A 24610-nucleotide genomic window follows, 5' to 3' on the forward strand; every position below is an offset into this window, starting at 1 on the left:
TCACCTGCAATATCAGTTCTGTTATACTCACAGACAATATTTTGACAGTTTTGGAAACTTTAGAGTGTTTCCAATCCTAATCGATCCTAATTATATTGCTTATTCTAGCTTCTGGGCCTGAGAAATAGGCAGTTTACTTTGGGAACGTTTTTTATCCAAAACATCAAAATACTACCCCCTTGCTTCAAGAGGTTAATGTGTTTGGATCCCAGGAAGACTAGCTGCTGTCTTTGCAGGAACTAAAAGGGGATCCATAAGGAATACAAATCCAAAAAGCCTGTGGGAATTTGTGTAATTTAAATACAACCAGAGAGAAAGAGGCAAACTTTAAGCTACTTGGTGAATTATGATGATTATTATATTATTATTATGATGATTATTATACCATGAAGACAGGGTGCAGATTAACAAGATATCAGATATGGTTCTGCCCTCCTGTCTCTCACACTGCACTGCTCTTTCTCTGGACTAATGATGTCTTCAGTCTTGTGTGTGTGTTCAGTCTTCGGTCTGTTGTGTGTGTGTGTGTGTGTGTGTGTGTGTTCAGTCCTCGGTCTGTTGTGTGTGTGTGTGTGTGTGTGTGTGTTCAGTCTTCGGTCTGTGTGTGTGTGTGTGTGTGTGTGTGTGTTCAGTCCTCGTCTGTCTGTGTGTGTGTGTGTTGTCTTCGGTCTGTGTGTGTGTGTGTTCAGTCTTCGGTCTGTGTGTGTGTGTGTGTGTGTGTGTGTGTTCAGTCCTCGGTCTGTGTGTGTGTGTGTGTGTGTGTGTGTGTGTTCAGTCTTCGGTCTGTTGTGTGTGTGTGTTCAGTCTTCAGTCTGTTGTGTGTGTGTGTGTGTGTGTGTTCAGTCTTCAGTCTGTTGTGAGTAGAATAGCCTAGCCTAGCCTATTAATTTCACCAATGTCACTGTGATACAGATATATCAACTGATCAGTCTTGGTAGTCTACTATTTGTTGCTGAGTGGGTGGAAGTGTTTTTGTCTCATAGGCTAAATATGGAAAGACAGTAGGTTACCGGTAGCCTGTATCGATTACCCTTCTCAGACATAATGGAATGAGGCGCCTTGAAAGCACATCGGCATAGGCATTATTTTTTTTAAATGCCGACACGAAACCTTCTTTGGAGATATGAAAGGATATTTTACATGAGAGATACATACATAGGTAAAGGAATGCCGCTTCTGACCCGCGACTCACGTCCATCACTAGGCAACGAGAACTATTAAATAATATCAAGTTGCCTGCGTGCAGACCAATCTACCCTAAAACAGTACTTCAAAGTGTGTTAAATACTGTTACTGTTACTTAAGAGTGTGTTAAATAAATAAAGGTTTGTGGTAGATATCACTACATTACTGTAGCTGTGGTCTGTAATGGGTTGTTGTAGATATCACTACATTACTGTAGCTGTGGTCTGTAATGGGTTGTGGTAGATATCACTACATTACTGTAGCTGTGGTCTGTACATACCATACTGTCTGATCACAGAGTTTATAAACCAGACATACTGTACTGTCTGATCACAGAGTTTATAAACCAGACATACTGTCCTGTCTGATCACAGAGTTTCTAAACCAGACATACTGTCTGATCACAGAGTTTATAAACCAGACATACTGTATGATCAGAGTTTATAAACCAGACATACTGTACTGTCTGATCACAGAGTTTCTAAACCAGACATACTGTACTGTCTGATCACAGAGTTTATAAACCAGACATACTGTACTGTCTGATCACAGAGTTTATAAACCAGACATACTGTACTGTCTGATCACAGAGTTTATAAACCAGACATACTGTCTGATCACAGAGTTTATAAACCAGACACTGTCTGATCACAGAGTTTATAAACCAGACATACTGTCTGATCACAGAGTTTATAAACCAGACATACTGTACTGTCTGATCACAGAGTTTATAAACCAGACATACTGTATTGTCTTTGATCATAGCAATGAACGCATGTCATCGTCACCAACCTGATGTTTTTAAAGAGACAGTGTACAATGTTCTCAATAGGAACATTTTCCTTTATGCTCAATGTAGAAACCTAATGTTCCACAAATGACTCATTACCATGTCAGGTACTCATATAAACAATGAATATTTTATAATAAACAGTTTTAAGTACGTGCTTCAAAAGGTAGGTCAAAGGTAACTTGAATTCACATCGGCTGTGTCTCTCTTTTCTCTGATGCTCCTAAATAGAATGAACCTTTTAATGTTGGGAGCACCGGTGCTAACTATCACATCCTCGTGATCAGTCTGTCTTTCACATCCTCGTGATCAGTCTGTCTTTCACATCCTCATGATCAGTCCGTCTTTCACATCCTCGTGATCAGTCTGTCTTTCACATCCTCATGATCAGTCCGTCTTTCACATCCTCGATCGGTCCGTCTTTCACATCCTCGATCGGTCCGTCTTTCACATCCTCGTGATCAGTCCGTCTTTCACATCCTCGTGATCAGTCCGTCTTTCACATCCTCATGATCAGTCTTTATGTCTCACATCCTGATGATCAGTCTGTGTTTCCAGGAGACTTGCAGTACAAACTAATCTAAGCAAACCCCCACCACTTCAGGGAGAGATTTATCCACTGGGGGTTGGAGCAAGATGGTCAGCTAATATACAGTAGAAGACAAATATATATTACTACATGTTGCTAAGTTTACTTTCCCTGGTAGGTCACTCAAATGGTAAAAACGATAAATAAATGGTTTTTAAGGCGACAATGTGGAAACAGGTGCAGAAAAGATGGCGCTGCAGAGAAGGATAGACCACCTTTGTTTGTACATAATAATTCTGCCATAATTTCCTATCAACAAAAATAGCTTCAGGAGATCAGTACAGTGAGTCAGCAGCAGTGGCTGTACTGTGGCTGTACTGCTCATCGTGGACCAGGAGCGTCATAATCCCGCTACGATCGCTGGCGAGCCATCAAACAGGTTAACATTCACAGGGCCAGAAAGATTTCCAGGACGTGTAATCAGAGCATGGACCTGACCAGCTGGCAACTGTCTACACTGACATTCTCAACCGGTCCCTGACCCAGTCTGTACTACAGTCTATACTACCAGCATGTTTCAAGCAGGCCACCCTAGTCCCTGTGCCCAAGAACACTAAGGTAACCTGCCTAAATAACTACCGACCCGTAGCACTCACGTCTGTAGCTATGAAGTGCTTTGAAAGAATGGTCATGGCTCACATCAACACCATTTATCCCAGAAACCCTAGACCCACTCCAATTTGCATACCGCCCCAACAGATCCACAGATGACGCAATTTCTATTGCACTCCACACTGCCTTTTCCCACCTGGACAAAAGGAACACCGGTGTGAGAATACTGTTCATTGACTGCAGCTCAGCGTTCAACACCATAGTGTCCTCAAAGCTCATCACTACGCTAAGGACCCTGGGACTAAACACCTCCCTCTGGACCCTGGGACTAAACACCTCCCTCTGGACCCTGGGACTAAACACCTCCCTCTGGACCCTGGGACTAAACACCTCCCTCTGGACCCTGGGACTAAACACCTCCCTCTGGACCCTGGGATTAAAGACCTCCCTCTGCAACTGGACCCTGGGACTAAACACCTCCCTCTGCAACTGGACCCTGGGACTAAACACCTCCCTCTGCAACTGGACCCTGGGACTAAACACCTCCCTCTGCAACTGGACCCTGGGACTAAACACCTCCCTCTGCAACTGGACCCTGGGACTAAACACCTCCCTCTGCAACTGGACCCTGGGACTAAACACCTCCCTCTGGACCCTGGGATTAAAGACCTCCCTCTGCAACTGGACCCTGGGACTAAACACCTCCCTCTGCAACTGGACCCTGGGACTAAACACCTCCCTCTGCAACTGGACCCTGGGACTAAACACCTCCCTCTGCAACTGGACCCTGGGACTAAACACCTCCCTCTGCAACTGGACCCTGGGACTAAACACCTACCTCTGCAACTGGACCCTGGGACTAAACACCTCCCTCTGCAACTGGACCCTGGGACTAAACACCTCCCTCTGCAACTGGACCCTGGGACTAAACACCTCCATCTGCAACTGGACCCTGGGACTAAACACCTCCCTCTGCCACTGGATCCTGGACTTCCTGACAGGCCACCCCCAGGTGGTAAGGGTAGACAACAACACACACACCACCCTGAACCTCAACACGGGGGCCCCTCAGGGGTGCGTGCTTAGTAACCTCCTGTACTACATCACATAAGCCTGTGGGGCAACGCACAACTCCAACAGCATCATTAAGATTGCTAACGACCTGAGGGTGATTAGTCGGTCTCATTGTCAGTGATCAGGTCATAGGGAGGTGGTCAGTGACCTGGCAGTACGGTGCCAGGACAACCACTCCCACAACTGAGGCAAGACAGTGTGTGATCGTGGACTACAAGAAACATCCCCACAACACGAGACGTCATATATATATACACCGCCATAACACAGTAGACCTCGTATATATATCACCATAACACAGTATAACTCATATATATACCACCATAACACAGTAGACCTCGTATATATATCACCATAACACAGTATAACTCATATATATACCACCATAACACAGTAGACCTCGTATATATATCACCATAACACAGTAGAACTCATATATATATACACCACCATAACACAGTAGACCTCATATATATACCACCATAACACAGTAGACCTCATATATATACCACCATAACACAGTAGACCTCATATATACCACCATAACACAGTAGACCTCATATATACCACCATAACACAGTAGACCTCATATATACCACCAACAGTAGACCTCATATATATACCACCATAACACAGTAGACCTCATAACAGTAGACCTCATATATAGCACCATAACACAGTAGAACTCATATATATACCACCATAACACAGTAGACCTCATATATACCACCATAACACAGTAGACCTCATATATATACCACCATAACACAGTAGACCTCATATATACCACCATAACACAGTAGACCTCATATATATACCACCATAACACAGTAGACCTCATATATATCACCATAACACAGTAGACCTCATATATACCACCATAACACAGTAGACCTCATATATATACCACCATAACACAGTAGACCTCATATATATACCACCATAACACAGTAGACCTCATATATACCACCATAACACAGTAGACCTCATATATACCACCATAACACAGTAGACCTCATATATACCACCATAACACAGTAGACCTCATATATATACCACCATAACACAGTAGACCTCATATATAGCACCATAACACAGTAGAACTCATATATATACCACCATAACACAGTAGACCTCATATATATACCACCATAACACAGTAGACCTCATATATATACCACCATAACACAGTAGACCTCATATATACCACCATAACACAGTAGACCTCATATATATACCACCATAACACAGTAGACCTCATATATAGCACCATAACACAGTAGAACTCATATATATACCACCATAACACAGTAGACCTCATATATACCACCATAACACAGTAGACCTCATATATACCACCATAACACAGTAGACCTCATATATATACCACCATAACACAGTAGACCTCATATATAGCACCATAACACAGTAGAACTCATATATATACCACCATAACACAGTAGACCTCATATATAGCACCATAACACAGTAGACCTCATATATATACCACCATAACACAGTAGACCTCGTATATATACCACCATAACACAGTAGAACTCGTATATATACCACCATAACACAGTAGAACTCATATATATATACCACCATAACACAGTAGACCTCATATATAGCACCATAACACAGTAGACCTCATAACAGTAGACCTCATATATAGCACCATAACACAGTAGACCTCATATATAGCACCATAACACAGTAGAACTCATATATATATCACCATAACACAGTAGACCTCATATATAGCACCATAACACAGTAGACCTCATATATATACCACCATAACACAGTAGACCTCGTATATATACCACCATAACACAGTAGAACTCATATATATACCACCATAACACAGTAGACCTCATATATATACCACCATAACACAGTAGACCTCATATATAGCACCATAACACAGTAGACCTCATAACAGTAGACCTCATATATAGCACCATAACACAGTAGACCTCATATATAGCACCATAACACAGTAGACCTCATATATACCACCATAACACAGTAGACCTCATATATACCACCATAACACAGTAGACCTCATATATACCACCATAACACAGTAGACCTCATATATATACCACCATAACACAGTAGACCTCATATATAGCACCATAACACAGTAGACCTCATATATACCACCATAACACAGTAGACCTCATATATACCACCATAACACAGTAGACCTCATATACACCACCATAACACAGTAGACCTCATATATACCACCATAACACAGTAGACCTCATATATACCACCATAACACAGTAGACCTCATATACACCACCATAACACAGTAGACCTCATATATATACCACCATAACACAGTAGACCTCATATATAGCACCATAACACAGTAGACCTCATATATATATATATATACACCACCATAACACAGTAGACCTCATATATATATACCACCATAACACAGTAGACCTCATATACACCACCATAACACAGTAGACCTCATATACACCACCATAACACAGTAGACCTCATATATATATATATATATAACACACCACCATAACACAGTAGACCTCATATATATATATATATATATACACCACCATAACACAGTAGACCTCATATATATATATATACACCACCATAACACAGTAGACCTCATATATATATATATATATATATACACCACCATAACACAGTAGACCTCATATATATACCACCATAACACAGTAGACCTCATATATATACCACCATAACACAGTAGACCTCATATATAGCACCATCACACAGTAGACCTCATATATAGCACCATAAGACACTGGCGCGACGAACCACCCTTGCTGTCTCTGCCTGGCCGGTTCCCCTCTTTCCACTGGGATTCTCTGCCTCTAACCCTATTACAGGGGCTGAGTCACTGGCTTACTGGGGCTCTCTCATACCATCCCTGGGAGGGGTGCGTCACCTGAGTGGGTTGAGTCACTGACGTGGTCTTTCTGTCCGGGTTGGCGCCCCCCTCATGCCGTGGCGGAGATCTTTGTGGGCTATACTCGGCCTTGTCTCAGGATGGTAAATTGGTGGTTGAAGATATCCCTCTAGTGGTATGGGGGCTGTGCTTTGGCAAAGTGGGTGGGGTTATATCCTTCCTGTTTGGCCCTGTCCGGAGGTGTCATCGGATGGGGCCACAGTGTCTCCTGACCCCTCCTGTCTCAGCCTCCAGTATTTATTCTGCAGTAGTTTATGTCTCGGGGGGGCTGGGGTCAGTTTGTTATATCTGGGGTACTTCTCCTGTCCTATTCGGTGTCCTGTGTGAATTTATGCACTCTCTAATTCTCTCTCCCGGAGGACCTGAGCCCTAGGACCATGCCTCAGGACTACCTGTCCTGATGACTCCTTGCTGTCCCCAGTCCACCTGGCCGTGCTGCTGCTCCAGTTTCAACTGTTCTGCCTGCGGCTATGGAACCCTGACCTGTTCACCGGACGTGCTACCTGTCCCAGACCTGCTGTTTTCAACTCTCTAGAGACAGCAGGAGTGGTAGAGATCCTCTGAATGATCGGCTATGAAAAGCCAACTGACATTTACTCCTGAGGTGCTGACCTGTTGCACCCTCTACAACCACTGTGATTATTATTATACGACCATGCTGGTCTTTTATGAACATTTGAACATCTTGGCCATGTTCTGTTATAATCTCCACCCGGCACAGCCAGAAGAGGACTGGCCACCCCTCATAAGCCTGGTTCCTCTCTAGGTTTCTTCCGAGGTTTTGGCCTTTCTAGGGAGTTTTTCCTAGCCACCGTGCTTCTACATCTGCATTGCTTGCTGTTTGGGGTTTTAGGCTGGGTTTCTGTACAGCACTTTGAGATATCAGCTGATGTAAAAAGGGCTTTATAAATACATTTGATTGATTGATTGGCGACTCGCCCCTGCTGCGCTGGTGTCAGCACACACCTAGTCACATACACGGCAGTCACTCCCCAAGAACAAACAGGAACCACACACACACACACACACACACACACACACACAGTTCTACTGCAATACTACATAGTCACCTCTACTACCACCACTAAACACAGTCCCAGTATCATCACTAGCCTGTTGATAGGGGGAAGTTGTGACAGACTGGCTGAATGAACAGGACTCTGGTGACTGATGGAGAGAGAAGGGAGGATATATTCCACAGTACACCTTTCTCTGCCCCAGATACAGCCTGGCACACACCGCCCGGTGTCATCTCCTCGGCATCACACCACAGACACCGCCCGGTGTCATCTCCTCGGCATCACACCACAGACACCGCCCGGTGTCATCTCCTCGGCATCACACCACAGACACCGCCCGGTGTCGGCATCACACCACAGACACCGCCCGGTGTCATCTCCTCGGCATCACACCACAGACACCGCCCGGTGTCATCTCCTCGGCATCACACCACAGACACCGCCCGGTGTCATCTCCTCGGCATCACACCACAGACACCGCCCGGTGTCATCTCCTCGGCATCACACCACAGACACCCCCGGTGTCATCTCCTCGGCATCACACCACAGACACCCCCGGTGTCATCTCCTCGGCATCACACCACAGACACCCCCGGTGTCATCTCCTCGGCATTACACAGACTCTCCGCACTCAGCTGTGCCAGTTACTGGAGAACACATCTCCAGCTTGTCACAGGGGTTGTCACCTGCAGAGTACTGACTAACATAAAACTGCTTAGATTGCAGTTACTGTCCCCCCCCAGGAGTTGTTGTTAGCCGGTAATAGCAGTCTTACGGCAATAACAACTAAAGCAGACAAATAAAAATCCATTGCAATATAATGCTTTAACTTCTTCACTGATGGAAACACCAGTCGATGGAAATATATTTGACATGCTTAGTCTCTAGGTTAATTTTCATTATTGGAATTAAAATCGGCGTGTGTATTTTTCGATAATCTTTACGCATCTTATTTATCACAAGCACACCGGTACAGAGCCTGTGTTTGAGCCGAACATCTATCAGACAGAATCTATCAGTATTCAGTATATGCATTTCAAACAAATAGGAGGTCGGTTAAATATTTAGATGATTAGATTAAAATGTTAACTTTATTGCATTCAATATGTCTGAAAGCTCTTCTTGTAACACACACTCATTCTACATTCCTAAAGAGACATTTTCATCTCTGTCAAATGAAACAGACAATGTACAGACAACAGTGTTATTTATCCAAGCTAATTGCATTACGGAACAAACATTGACACGGTGCCCTACTGCCTTGTGGACATTGCTATGCTTTATAATGTGAAGAAATTGTTTATTCACATGCTATGCTAAAATGTTCTGATCTGTTGTATCAGACTCATGTTTTTATTTTAATTTTATGTAGCCTAGGCTTACTGGTTGTATGAATGTGGGATCTATCGTCCCACAACTGTCCCAGAGTCTAATTGGAATAGGCTATGTCCTTCTCAACAAGCTGACCAATAGTAGAAAGGTTGATGGATCTATTCTATTGGGGATAGTAGACTGACATAGGCTAGTGATGATGCTGTTTACTACTCGTCTTGTTGGCAGAGGAAAAGTCAAATGTGGACAATTATTCGAACATCTTCAAAGTTCAGAATTGAGTAAAAACGTTACTGTTGCATCCTGGAGTTGCATGTTCTGTTAAGATGAATTACCAGAATGTAAATGTGGTCTACATCACCGGGGGTAGGCGCCCTAGCCGGGTCTCCGTCACCGGAGGTAGGTGCCCTAGCCGGGTCTCCGTCACCGGAGGTAGGCGCCCTAGCCGGGTCTCCGTCACCGGGGGTAGGCGCCCTAGCCGGGTTAAGCACCCAATGCATATGGGTCTGGTGGTTTTTCAGTCATTTAAAATGCTGCCTGTCAAATGTCAGAAACCCTGACACACACCAGTCTTCTATTTTCCTGTTGATACCCCACCAGTGACCCCTGAACACACCAGCCCTCCCCTCTATCCATATCCTCTCCTCTCCATCCCCTCCATCCACACAACATACCTCTTTTCCTCCTCTGTGCTCCTATTCCTTTCTGTCCTTCCTCTTCCTCGTTGATGGTAAAGAGGGCAGGGATGACAGACCGGCTGCCCCCCTTCCTCAGCTTTTCCTTGCGCACCGGTCCCCTTACACAGCCCCCTGGCATCCCTCTGTCCCAGCACCCAGTCTGGCCTGGGAGCGGGGCAGTAAACCACACCCCTCCGCCAGCTGCTGGAGGTGGAGGTGTGTAGATAAAGTCCCCCCACACCACCACAACTGAAGTCCTGCCAGGCTAAAGGCTAACAGACAATGCTAGCTAGCTGCAGGCTAACCTCCTCTGTCGGAGGCACATCTCAGCTCTTCTCCTCCGAGTTTCAGGTAGGTAGGGAGAGAGCGAGAGAGGCAGTCTGCAACAGTAGTGACAGGCGATATGAGAGAGAGAGGCAGTCTGCAACAGTAGTGGCAGGCGATATGAGAGAGAGAGAGAGAAAAAGGTCCATTCACCAGGACCACAAATACAAATTCCATCTAGACACTGTTGCCCTAGAGCACACAAAAAACTATACATACCTTGGCCTAAACATCAGCACCACAGGTAATTTCCACAAAGCTGTGAACGATCTGAGAGACAAGGCAAGAAGGGCATTCTATGCCATCAAAAGAAACATAAATTTCAACATACCAATTAGGATCTGGCTAAAAATACTTGAATCAGTCATAGAGCCCATTGCCCTTTATGGTTGTGAGGTCTGGGGTCCGCTCACCAACCAAGACTTCACAAAATGGGACAAACACCAAATTGAGACTCTGCACGCAGAATTCTGCAAAAATATCCTCCGTGTACAACGTAGAACACCAAATAATGCATGCAGAGCAGAATTAGGCCGATACCCACTAATTATCAAAATCCAGAAAAGAGCTGTTAAATTCTACAACCACCTAAAAGGAAGCGATTCACAAACCTTCCATAACAAAGCCATCACCTACAGAGAGATGAACCTGGAGAAGAGTCCCCTAAGCAAGCTGGTCCTGGGGCTCTGTTCACAAACACAAACACACACTACAGAGCCCCAGGACAGCAGCACAATTAGACCCAACCAAATCATGAGAAAACAAAAAGATAACTACTTAACACATTGGAAAGAATTAACAAAAAAACAGAGCAAACTAGAATGCTATTTGGCCCTACACAGAGAGTACACAGCGGCAGAATACCTGACCACTGTGACTGACCCAAAATTAAGGAAAGCCCTGACTATGTACAGACTCAGTGAGCATAGCCTTGCTATTGAGAAAGGCCGCCGTAGGCAGACATGGCTCTCAAGAGAAGACAGGCTATGTGCTCACTGCCCACAAAATGAGGTGGAAACTGAGCTGCACTTCCTAACCTCCTGCCCAATGTATGACCATATTAGAGAGACATATTTCCTCAGATTACACAGATCCACAAAGAATTTGAAAACAAATCCAATTTTGAAAAACTCCCATATCTACTGGGTGAAATTCCACAGTGTGCCATCACAGCAGCAAGATTTGTGACCTGTTGCCACGAGAAAAGGGCAACCAGTGAAGAACAAACACCATTGTAAATACAACCCATATTTATGCTTATTTATTTTATCTTGTGTCCTTTAGCCATTTGTACATTGTTAGAACACTGTATATATATATAATATGACATTTGTAATGTCTTTACTGTTTTGAAACTTCTGTATGTGTAATGTTTACTGTTCATTTTTGTTGTTTTTCACTTTATATATTCACTTTGTATGTTGTCTACCTCACTTGCTTTGGCAATGTTAACACATGTTTCCCATGCCAATAAAGCCCTTGAATTGAATTGAGAGAGAGAGAGAGAGAGAGGCAGTCTGCAACAGTAGTGGCAGGCGATATGAGAGAGAGAGAGAGGCAGTCTGCAACAGTAGTGGCAGGCGATATGAGAGAGAGAGGCAGTCTGCAACAGTAGTGGCAGGCGATATGAGAGAGAGAGAGAGAGAGAGAGAGAGACAAACACCAAATTGAGACTGCACGCAGAATTCTGCAAAAATATCCGTGTACAACTTAGAACACCAAATAATGCATGCAGAGCAGAATTAGGCCGATACCCACTAATTTTCAAAATCCAGAAAAGAGCCGTTAAATTCTATAACCACCTAAAAGGAAGCGATTCCCAAACCTTCCATAACAAAGCCATCACCTACAGAGAGATGAACCTGGAGAAGAGTCCCCTAAGCAAGCTGGTCCTGGGGCTCTGTTCACAAACACAAACACACCACACAGAGCCCCAGGACAGCAGCACAATTAGACCCAACCAAATCATGAGAAAACAAAAAGATAATTACTTGACACATTGGAAAGAATTAACAAAAAGACAGAGCAAACTCGAATGCTATTTGGCCCTACACAGAGAGTACAGAGCGGCAGAATCCCTGACCACTGTGACTGACCCAAAATTAAGGAAAGCTTTGACTATGTACAGACTCAGTGAGCATAGCCTTGCTATTGAGAAAGGCCGCCGTAGGCAGACATGGCTCTCAAGAGAAGACAGACTATGTGCTCACTGCCCACAAAATGAGGTGGAAACTGAGCTGCACTTCCTAACCGCCTGCCCAATGTATGACCATATTAGAGAGACATATTTCCTTCAGATTACACAGATCCACAAAGAATTCGAAAACAAATCCAATTTTGATAAACTCCCATATCTACTGGGTGAAATTCCACAGTGTCCATCACAGCAGCAAGATGTGTGACCTGTTGCCACGAGAAAAGGGCAACCAGTGAAGAACAAACACCATTGTAAATACAACCCATATTTATGCTTATTTATTTTCCCTTGTAACAATGTACAAATGGTTCAAGTACACAACACTGTATATATATATATAATATGACATTTGTAATGTCCTTATTGTTTTGAAACTTCTGTATGTCTAATTTTTACTGTTAATTTTTATTGTTTATTTCACTTTATATATTATCTACCTCACTTGCTTTGGCAATGTTAGCACATGTTTCCCATGCCAATAAAGCCCCTTCAATTGAGAGAGAGAGTGAGAGAGAAAGAGAGAGAGTCTGCGACAGCAGTGGCAGGTGATATGAGAGAGAGAGAGAGAGAGGCAGTCTGCAATAGTAGTGGCAGGTGATATTGGTGATAGTGGCAGCCCAGGAGAGCAGAGCAGAGCAGAGCAGCCCAGGAGAGCAGGCCACGAGAGCAGGCCAGGAGAGCAGAGCAGAGCAGAGCAGCCCAGGAGAGCAGAGCAGAGCAGAGCAGCCCAGGAGAGCAGGCCACGAGAGCAGGCCAGGAGAGCAGGCCAGGAGAGCAGGCCAGGAGAGCAGAGCAGAGCAGGACAGGAGAGCAGAGCAGAGCAGGAGAGCAGAGCAGAGCAGGCCAGGAGAGCAGAGCAGAGCAGGCCAGGACAGCAGAGCAGAGCAGAGCAGGAGAGCAGAGCAGGACAGGAGAGCAGAGCAGAGCAGGCCAGGAGAGCAGAGCAGAGCAGAGCAGGAGAGCACAGCAGGCAGATTTGTAGAGGAGTTTTAACCCTGCTTCTAAACCTGTCCTGTACACACCCCTTTTACTGTGTCTCTCCCATTCAACTCTCACCTCACCCACAGGCCCCAAACACACACACAGTTCAATCTGATCTTTGTCCCCATGCAGAAAACAATGTAACCCTGTACTGACACGTGAACCGTGCTCACATACCAAGCCCATTCAGACCACAGACCTTAAGCCTCTATTCAGGAAGTGATCTTCTGGCCAAGAGACCTTTGTTAAGAGCCCCAGCGCTCCTCCTGAACATTAACGCAGTACGGTTTTAGAAACATATGGAACGCATCTTTCATATAAGTGAGAAACAATTTTAATAAAGACAGTGACACTCCACCTGAGGGGGGCTAAACAAGGTGACACTCCACCTGAGGGGGGCTAGACAAGGTGACACTCCACCTGAGGGGGGCTAGACAAGGTGACACTCCACCTGAGGGGGCTAGACAAGGTGACACTCCACCTGGGGGGCTAGACAAGGTGACACTCCACCTGGGGGGCTAGACAAGGTGACACTCCACCTGGGGGGCTAGACAAGGTGACACTCCACCTGGGGGGCTAGACAAGGTGACACTCCACCTGGGGGGCTAGACAAGGTGACACTCCACCTGGGGGGGGCTAGACAAGGTGACACTCCACCTGGGGGGGGGGCTAGACAAGGTGGCACTCCACCTGGGGGGGTGGGGCTAGACAAGGTGACACTCCACCTGGGGGGGGGGCTAGACAAGGTGACACTCCACCTGGGGGGGGGCTAGACAAGGTGACACTCCACCTGGGGGGGGGGCTAGACAAGGTGACACTCCACCTGGGGGGGGGGCTAGACAAGGTGACACTCCACCTGGGGGGGGGCTAGACAAGGTGACACTCCACCTGGGGGGGGGGCTAGACAAGGTGACACTCCACCTGGGGGGGTGGGGCTAGACAAGGTGACACTCCACCTGGGGGGTGGGGCTAGACAAGGTGACACTCCACCTGGGGGGGGGCTAGACAAGGTGACACTCCACCTGGGGGGGGGGCTAGACAAGGTGACACTCCACCTGGGGGGGGGCTAGACAAGGTGACACTCCACCTGGGGGGTGGGGCTAGACAAGGTGACACTCCACCTGGGGGGGGGCTAGACAAGGTGACACTCCACCTGGGGGGGGGCTAGACAAGGTGACACTCCACCTGGGGGGTGGGGCTAGACAAGGTGACACTCCACCTGGGGGGATGGGGCTAGACAAGGTGACACTCCACCTGGGGGGGGGGCTAGACAAGGTGACACTCCACCTGGGGGGGGGGCTAGACAAGGTGACACTCCACCTGGGGGGCTAGACAAGGTGACACTCCACCTGGGGGGGGGGCTAGACAAGGTGACACTCCACCTGGGGGGCTAGACAAGGTGACACTCCACCTGGGGCTAGACAAGGTGACACTCCACCTGGGGGGGGCTAGACAAGGTGACATCTTTTTGTGTCAGTAAAATGAGAGAAATGGTGCTGAAACCTGGGGGTGTGGGGGGGGCAAATAGGTGACATAAAACCATCCTGGGGGGCTAGACAAGGTGACAGTCATGGGGGGGGCTGACGGTGACACTCCACCTGGGGGGCTAGAAAGGTGACAGTCCATGGGGGGCTAGACAGGTGACAATCAATGAATGCTGAAATTCCACCAGGGGGGGAAAGACAAGGTGGATAAATTTTGTGTCAGTAAAATTAGAGAAATGGTGCTGAAACCTTTACGTGCAAATATTGATATAAAACCATCCTATAGGAAGTAGATTTGGAGTCATGTGATGACGTGTTCCTCCCACTACGACTCGGGAAAGCATGCAGTTTATTAGGCTACAGGTTAAATCAATGAATGCTGAAATTCACAGGGTGGTGAAAGTGCACAGTGATAAATATCGACGGTCTTATTCTGGTGACATGATCAGAGACGCTTGGCTGCCGTTTGACAAATAAAAATAATCTCGCTCTTTGGTCCGTAATAATCTCGCTCTTTGGTCCGTAATAATCTCGCTCTTTGGTCAGTAATAATCTCACTCTTTGGTCAGTAATAATCTCACTCTTTGGTCAGTAATAATCTCGCTCTTTGGTCAGTAATAATCTCGCTCTTTGGTCAGTAATAATCTCGCTCTTTGGTCCGTAATAATCTCGCTCTTTGGTCCGTAATAATCTCGCTCTTTGGTCCGTAATAATCTCACTATTTGCTCCGTAATAATCTCATCTATACCCACACTATCTGCCAGCTGTTGGCTAGAGAGCACATACCAGAGTATTGTGACAAAAATATGTTTCCATCGCATTTCAACTGATGGTTAACATTTTTTATTCGGTACATGGGAATTTAACCACAAAAGATATCTTTATGGTCACTACGTCATCACGCATAATCCTTTATCCACAACAACAGGAAACATCTTCGGTGGGAAAATTCTCCTTTTGTTTTAAGGCAGATTTTAGAATATTCACAAGCAATGATTATTAAGGTTTCTAAACGTTAAAATAGGGCGTCTGGATTGTAGTTCACACCGGTAAACGCTGCTTATAGGGGAAAGGGGGGTACCTAGTCAGTTGTACAACAACTGTGTGGGCCTACCATAATCGACATCCACATCGTTGGTGCCCGAGAACAGTGGGTTAACTGCCTCGCTCAGGGGAACAGTGGGTTAACTGCCTCGCTCAGGGGAACAGTGGGTTAACTGCCTCGCTCAGGGGAACAGTGGGTTAACTGCCTCGCTCAGGGGAACAGTGGGTTAACTGCCTCGCTCAGGGGAACAGTGGGTTAACTGCCTCGCTCTGGGGAACAGTTAACCTTCAAAAATGGAAGGCAGTTAGCCTGGGTATGGGGCTCTTTAGCTAATCCACTCTCTGTACTCCATGCCATCTGCCAAAGCAAAACACCACCTGCTAGACAAAACAGATTTAGGGACCAGTTATCCCTCTCTCTTCACCTCTTCCTCTCTGGTGTAAACTCAGACGTTTCAGGTCATTACCATAGATCCCATCTTGGGAGAATCAGTGTCATTTAGTAAATACCGCATCTCTACGGCAACCAAGATGCCACTGCAGCTAGCTTAAAGCTAGGCTAGGTTGAAGGAGCCACTGCAGCTAGCTTAAAGCTAGGCTGGTTGAAAACCACTGAGGCGTTAAAGCAGGCATTGAAGGAACCACCATCTTGGGAAATCAGGCAGGTTTAGGAAACAGCAGCTAGCAAAGCTAGGCAGGTTGAAGAACCACTGCAGCTAGCTTAAAGCTAGGCTAGGTTGAAGGAGCCACTGCAGCTAGCTTAAATAAGCCACTGTAGCTATCTTAAAGCTAGGCTAGGTCAAAGAAGCCACTGTAGCTAGCTTAAATAAGCCACTGTAGCTAGCTTAAAGCTAGGCTAGGTTGAAGATGCCACTGCAGCTAGCTACCTACACCTAATAATTATCATCAAAAACAAACTTCATTTCCAACATAAATGGGAGGCAACACTCATATTATAATTGTCTTAACAGCCAATGTATTTATTTAACATGACCAATAGAAACAGGTAGATTTAGCCGTCACCGAACACCACATCTTCCGTGCTTTGCTGCACGTTTTCAAGTTAAAAGTCTTCATTCTCTATTACTCCTCAGTTGAGTTTACTTGACATTTCGGCAGCTAATGTAACGGATTAGCTACCAACCTTTGTTTGCCAGCCAAAGTCTACATAGTACTTGTTTGTCTGTTAGGTATCTCTCTGCAGCATGGGCATATCTCAGGGTGACGTGGACATCCCCATGCATGCACCTTATCAACATCAAAGAAATTACTCATTCAATATTGCGCAATCCCATCCCGCTCTGTCTGCAATCATAACCAGTAGTACCTACCAGGAATAATGAATCATAATAATAGATGTTTGAAGAATATGAATTATGTATGACCACAAGAGTCTTTGCCACTCAAAATATTTTCGTATAATAAAAAAAAATACAAAATGAATTTCATCACTCAAAATCTTGCCAAAGCACATTCTGTAGGAGGGGTTAATATGAATTCAAACTAATTAGACATGATTTATATGAATCGGGTCATGCACATGTGACTCATCTCAGGAAACTAGGCGTATGTCACTACCGCACAGGAGAGCCATTTGAATGCAAACTTCTTTTTTCTAGGGGGGGGGCAGAAATGTCTTCTGGAACATGTACATTTTCATGTGCCTTAATAACAAACTTGTATGTCACCTGTAAATACAAATGAAATGTTAAATTAAGAGCCTAGTTGGTTTAGCCACAGAAAAAGACAGGAACCTTCCCGCGAGCCATGATTGGATGAGATAATGAGTGGGCTGGACATGTCGAGAGATGGGTTCGGATTGGTCTGCCATGTAGCACGCGTCTGTCTATTTGAGCTGGTCAGTATGTGTAGGTAATCTAACGCAGCTTTTTATTTTTTATTTCATGGAGGGCAACCGTGGCATCTGTGCCAGAGAGGGAGAAGCGTTCATCCATGGATACAGGTAAGAGGGTCTAGCTAGCTACATTCAGAAATTATACGTTTCTAATTTTGTCAGAAAGTAATTTTCATTAAGTTAAAGTGTACTGTTAAAGTATACAAGCTAGCTAGCTACGTCTTAACAAAAGACTCCATGATCGGTCTACATGCGTTGAATTTGGCCGGTGTCAGTAAACGTTGGCCAAAAAGTGCAATAAATGTGTTGCCAGCAGCACAGTTGCAGTCACCAACGCTCTGGATAACATAAAAACAGCCTAACCACTCTACACAAGGTCCTCTACTCCGACAACTAATCCACACATAAAACGGTCAACCGAATCATTTCTAGTCATCAACTATTCTTTTTCTTCTCGACTTTATATTGCGATTGGCAACTTTCATAAATTAGGTGCATTACCGCCACTGACCTCGTTCGTCTTTCAGTCACCCACGTGGGTATAACCAATGAGGAGACGGCACATGGGTACCTGCTTCTATAAACCAATGAGGAGATGGGAGAGGCAGGACTTGCAGCGCTATGTGCATCACAAATAGAACTGACTTCTATTTTAGCCCTTGGCAACGCAGACGCTCGTTGTCGCACGCGAGAGCAATGTGGGTGCAATAATTGAATAATATATAGATTTCTACATTTATTTTGCAACGCGAGCATTGTAGTCAGCCAGTTAGGCCTACAGTCCGTGCTCCGAAATACTGGGGAAAAAGTATGATTCATTAGGTTACATCATTACCACCACAGTAGCCCCACACGGCTATAAAAATGTATTACGCAACCAGATGGCCATTAAACACACAACAGCATGGCATATTTAGATAGTGGAATAGGCCTAGACTAAATCATATTTCCTTTCTATTTTACAGCTCAGGCGGTTATTCTAGACAAGGCTCTTCTTTGTCTTTAGAGTATCATTCTCACACCAGTCATTTGCTGATGGCCCCAAGCCTATACTACGCCATCTACTGGTATAACGTCATTATCAAATGCTGTTCTAAAACAAGCTTTAGACTTTTATTTTGGAAATGAAACCGGAAGCTGCAAAGCAACTAACATCTGGGCTAGAGTTGAGTGATTAGTTAACTTTGACTAGCTACGTTCACTTCCTGTCCTTTGCAGATGCCACATTCGTGACAAAAGTTTGTACATATAGAGAAGATCTGTAACTACTGAGTAAAGGGAGACAAATTAAGAATTGAATATGTAAATCCTAATTAATAGTCGTAACACAGGGTTTGTACATTTACAGATCTAATTTAAAATGGTTACGTGGTTACGATTCCACACCAACTGAGCCTTCAACCGCAAGGGGGCGCTGTGATTCCACACCAACAGAGCCTTCAACCACAAGGGGGCGCTGCGATTCCACGCCATTGTGGGCATCCCCATTGAAATAAATGACATCCGGTGCAACACAAAGTGCTTATGGGTAATGTAAGGCTTCAACATAAATGAGACGGACGGAGAGGATCCACAGTTTAATCTCAAAATGGAGTACAAAAATGTCATACTATTTCATCACCAGACGCAGAGAACGATTTGAGATCGATTAGGACTGGGGAGGTATAGGTTAGTGGGCCTGGGCCCCCATCGAACCGCCACTCTGGGCCAGGGCCCCATCGAACCGCCACTCTGGGCCAGGGCCCCATCGAACCGCCACTCTGGGCCAGGGCCCCATCGAACCAACACGCTGGGCCTGGCCCCCATCGAACTGGGCATATATTCCTTATTCCTGGGAACAACATAATACATCAAATGGCCAAAAACTAGATTCTAGGCCATGATGCAAACACATAGCCTAACACTGAAACCAAATCTCTTCCACAGTAGGCTAAACCTCTTCATCCTATCAGCAGGCAGTGCTTGGATTTGGTCACTACACTGCCTGGAATTCAACTCGGGCACAAATGAGCGTTTGAGTCAGGACGCGTTCCTCTCAAGACCTCAAGTCAGAATGTTGAATACAATTATATATTTTTAAAATATCCTAGTAGAGTTCGGGAGAGTAGTTTCCTTATTCAAACGCTAATTTCTATTTGACGTAGAATAGAATGCAACGTCGTGTTTCCAGGCAAGGCACGACAGCCCAACAAAGCCATAATCCCTTTATGTAATCTATAGCCACCCATTTGATAGCCTGGGCGCAACATTAGTTCCCTTGTCTGGGTTGGAACAATTCAGAAGTGTGCCGAACATGACAGGGATACTGTGTAATAGAGACTCAAAACTAACGATATATGCGGGTTATAAAATCCGGGGCTGTTCCCAGACGCTACACCTGTCATATCAACTCCGCGGGGAACACCGGGAATTCTACGGCAACAGGCATTCCAAACTGCGCGGTGTAACATCTCCAGCCAACAGGTGTATCTAGCCTAGTGCCCGAATTAGTCTGGAGAACGACCAAACACCTCATTAAAAAGTATTACAAGTAGTAGTTTTCCGTTTGAAACAAACAGTTGCATAATAACCGGCGGGTTCAGTGATCTATGGGTTGATAGTTAATCCGGTCCCCGTGACCCGACGGCTCTCGCTACTTCCAATCACATATTCTCATCGACAAAGAGAATAGTGGGGTTTAAAAGCCCCTCCGTACGGTCCACGGACACCCCAAGTTAATGGACACGTTAAACGAGAGAAGTTGTCGAGGACAGCTCACCTTGTGTCTCTGGAGATGCGTTGCTGCTGTCCTGGTCGGCCATTCCTGACGTGGACTGAGGGATTAGCCTGGAGACGGTGGAACGGGGGAAACCGGTCCCCTGGCGGACAGGTGGGGGACAACACACACTTCTGTTTCCATCACATCTCTGATCGCCGTTCATGCACCTGTTCCGTCCCCCACCTAAAGAATAGGCTAATCATACTGATAAATACGGGTTTCTGAACGACGTGTACGCATTCCTTGGCTTTATCAACGACAGTATGGGCACAAGTTCAGAGTCCGCAGCTCAGGTGAAATGAAATGAACACACAGTGGGGTTTAATACCGTGTGACTCTTACAGCGGGTTCACTTCATGTGAAACATTAACCTACAGATCATTCAGATAAGTGTTGATACAACTCGCCTAAAAAAAGGTACAGATCTAGGATCAGCTTCCCCTGCCCCAAATCCTAACCATTAGTGAGGGGAAATGCTGAAATGATCCCAGATCAGCGTTTAGGGCCAACCTCACGCTACACCGTAGATAGACTACAGTATACGTAAATATACTGCCACCTACTGGTAAAACCTGGATAATGATCATAACGATCATGGTATTGCTTTGGCTGCACTCAAGACAGACGTAACAATGTATTACGTTTTAATAGCTAAAAACTGTCTTCATCAGGGTATCATGACTATTTCAACTGTATCTTTATTAAAAAGTAATTTCAGAATATTTTGGCAAGCAAGCTGGCTAACTCATTGACCCTGCTTCGTAGTTGGCCCCTGTGGTGTTGGTCTTAGTGGTGACGGTTTTACAACCATGATTTCACTGCAACATAGATAAATGAGACACAATGTGGAACATATTTAGACAAAGTTGTCAAACGTTTCTAATATTCTCTATTAACTGAGTTAGAGTTCTTGTGTATTTAATTTATGCTATGTTTTGCTCTTCATTTGAGTTCTTTTGGTGATTGTGGTTTGTTGAAATTATTTTATTTTGGGCTCATTTATTTCAGAAATAGGAAACACATTGAAGGCAGTTTTTACAAGCGTTTGAGTCACCTCAGGGGCAACGAGTAAAAATAATGATACATACAATATCTGAGAGGGGTACTGTGGACCATAAAACAGGTTTATTAAGAAAGCACTTGCTCCCAGGTAGTTTTTCTAACGTTTCATCAGGCATCCATACAGATCCCCTGGGAGCAGCTGTGGTGTCCTGTCTGAATTCACCTACAACTCCAGCACCTGCTGTTCTTCAGCTTTTGTCATTAACAAGCCTAAAACTTAGATATTTGTTTTGGGTTGTCGAGTAAGATAATTCCCATTTCAAGTTTATCCCCCCCAAAAAATAAAGTTATTTCAGAATATTTCATATTTAGGCAAGCTAACGCACTGAGCCTGCTTTGTAGTAAACCCCTCAGAACAAAAAGGTAAACAATGAAATATTCCAACAGACATAGAGACCAACAGCAAACACAGTGAATAGTTAACACAGATAAATAGACCAGATTGAAGTGTTGGGTAATATGTACATTCATCCCAATGTATTACCTGAAAGCAGTGAGCAGGGCTGCAAAATAAATCAACAGATAAGACCTCTCTCTAGCAGCAGCCTATTGTACCATCCTACCCTTCGTAAGACATGATTTGTTTTGCAGGGTGACATGTTCCGGATTGGGCAGGATAGTCCCACATTTTGGCCCTTTGTCCCACAACCAATCATGTCCTGTATTTTACCCACAAATTCAAACACAACAAATTTACCAAAAAAAAGCAGGATGCTTCTGCCCAAAACTGTATTAAATGTAGAATACAAAGTTCCACAAAATCGTTCCATATTTGGGTATTTTAAATGTGGTCACCCTTGTCAGTGGCAGTGGTGTAAAGTACTTTAAAATACTACTTAAGTTTTCTTTTTACTTAAGTCCTTTTTTGGGGTATCTGTACTTTACAATTCATATTTTTGTCAACTTTTACTTAACTACAGTTGAAGTCGGAAGTTTACATACACTTAGGTTGGAGTCATTAAAACTCGTTTTTCAACCACTCCACAAATTTTTTGTTAACAAACTATAGTTTTGGCAAGTCGGTTAGGACATCTACTTTGTGCATGACACAAGTCATTTTTCCAACAATTGTTAACAGACAGAATATTTTACTTATAATTCACTGTATCACAATTCCAGTGGGTCAGAAGTTTACATTAACTAAGCTGACTGCCTTTAAACAGCTTGGAAAAGCCCAGAAAATGATGTCATGGCTTTAGAAGTTTCTGATAGGCTAATTGACATCATTTGAGTCATTTGGAGGTGTACCTGTGGATGTATTTCAAGGCCTACCTTCAAACTCAGTGCCTCTTTGTTTGACATCATGGGAAAATCAAAGGAAATCAGCCAATACCCCTGAAAATAATTTGTAAATAAGTCTGGTTCATCCTTGGGAGCAATTTCCAAACACCTGAAGGTACCACATTCATCTGTACAAACAATAGTACGCAAGTATGAACACCATGGGACCATGCAGCCGTCATACCGCTCAGGAAAGAGACGCGTTCTGTCTCCTAGAGATGAATGCACTTTGATGTGAAAAGTGCAAATCAATCCCAGAACAACAGCAAAGGACCTTGTGAAGATGCTGGAGGAAACAGGTACAAAAATATCTATATCCACAGTAAAACGAGTCCTATATCAACATAACCTGAAAGGCCGCTCAGCAAGGAAGAAGCCACTGCTCTAAACTGCCATAAAAAAGCCAGACTACGGTTTGCAACTGCACATGGGGACAAAGATCTTACTTTTTAGAGAAATGTCCTCTGGTCTGATGAAACAAAAATAGAACTGTTTGGCCATAATGACCATCGTTGTGTTTGGAGGAAAAAGGGGGAGGCTTGCAAGCCGAAGAACACCATCCCAACCGTGAAGCACAGGGGTGGCAGCATCATGTTATGGGGGTGATTTACTGCAGGAAGGATTGGTCCACTTCAAACTAGAAAGCATCATGAGGAAAGAAAATTGTGGAAATATTGAAGCAACATCAAGACATTAGTCAGGAAGTTAAAGCTTGGTCGCAAATGAGTCTTCCAAATGGACAATGACCCCAAGCATACTTCCAAAGTTGTGGCAAAATGGCTTAAGGACAACAAAGTCAAGGTATTGGAGTGGCCATCACAAAGCCCAGACCTCAATCCTATAGAAAATGTGTGGGCAGAACCGAAAAAGCATGTGCGAGCAAGGAGGCCTTCAAACCTGACTCAGTTACACCAGCTCTGTCAGGAGGAATGGGCCAAAATTCACCCAAATTATTGAGGAAGGCTACCTGAAACGTTTGACCCAAGTTAAACAATTGAAAGGCAATGCTACCAAATCCTAATTGAGTGTATGTAAACTTCTGACCACTGGGAATGTGATGAAAGAAATAAAAGCTGAAATAAATCACTACTATTATTCTAACATTTCACATTCTTAAAATAAAGTGGTGATCCTAACTGACCTAAAACAGGGAATGTTTACTAGGATTAAATGTCAGGAATTGTGAAAAACTGAGTTTAAATGTATTTGGCTAAGGTGTATGTAAACTTCAGACTTCAACTGTACATTCCTAAAGAAAATAATGTACTTTTTACTCCTTACATTTTCCCTGACACCCAAAAGTACTCATTACATTTTGAATGGTTAGCAGGACAGGAAAATGGTCCAATTCACACACTAATCAAGAGAACATCTCTGGTCATCCCTACTGCCTCTGTTCTGGAGGACTCACTAAGCTTTGTTTGTAAAT

The 24610-nt window shown here is 44.5% G+C and overlaps 1 protein-coding gene across 7 annotated transcripts in view; it reads right to left on the reverse strand.

Moving 5' to 3' along the window:
• The window catches only part of map7b (microtubule-associated protein 7b), a 58075-nt gene extending 36879 nt beyond the window's left edge, over positions 1 to 21196 (reverse strand). For 4 of the 7 annotated variants that reach the window (XM_042321319.1, XM_042321318.1, XM_042321321.1 and 1 more), the window contains exon 1: positions 20839 to 21196. In XM_042321319.1, the coding sequence (XP_042177253.1) occupies positions 20839 to 21001 (163 nt within the window). In that variant the 5' untranslated portion in view covers positions 21002 to 21196. The remainder of the gene's footprint in view (positions 1 to 20838) is intronic. The other 3 variants (XM_042321323.1, XM_042321322.1, XM_042321324.1) reach the window with 3 other exon arrangements.
• Positions 21197 to 24610: the final 3414 nt, after the last annotated feature.

The sequence above is a fragment of the Oncorhynchus tshawytscha genome, linkage group LG05 (assembly GCF_018296145.1).
Source record: "Oncorhynchus tshawytscha isolate Ot180627B linkage group LG05, Otsh_v2.0, whole genome shotgun sequence".
Classification (NCBI taxonomy): Eukaryota; Metazoa; Chordata; class Actinopteri; order Salmoniformes; family Salmonidae; genus Oncorhynchus; species Oncorhynchus tshawytscha.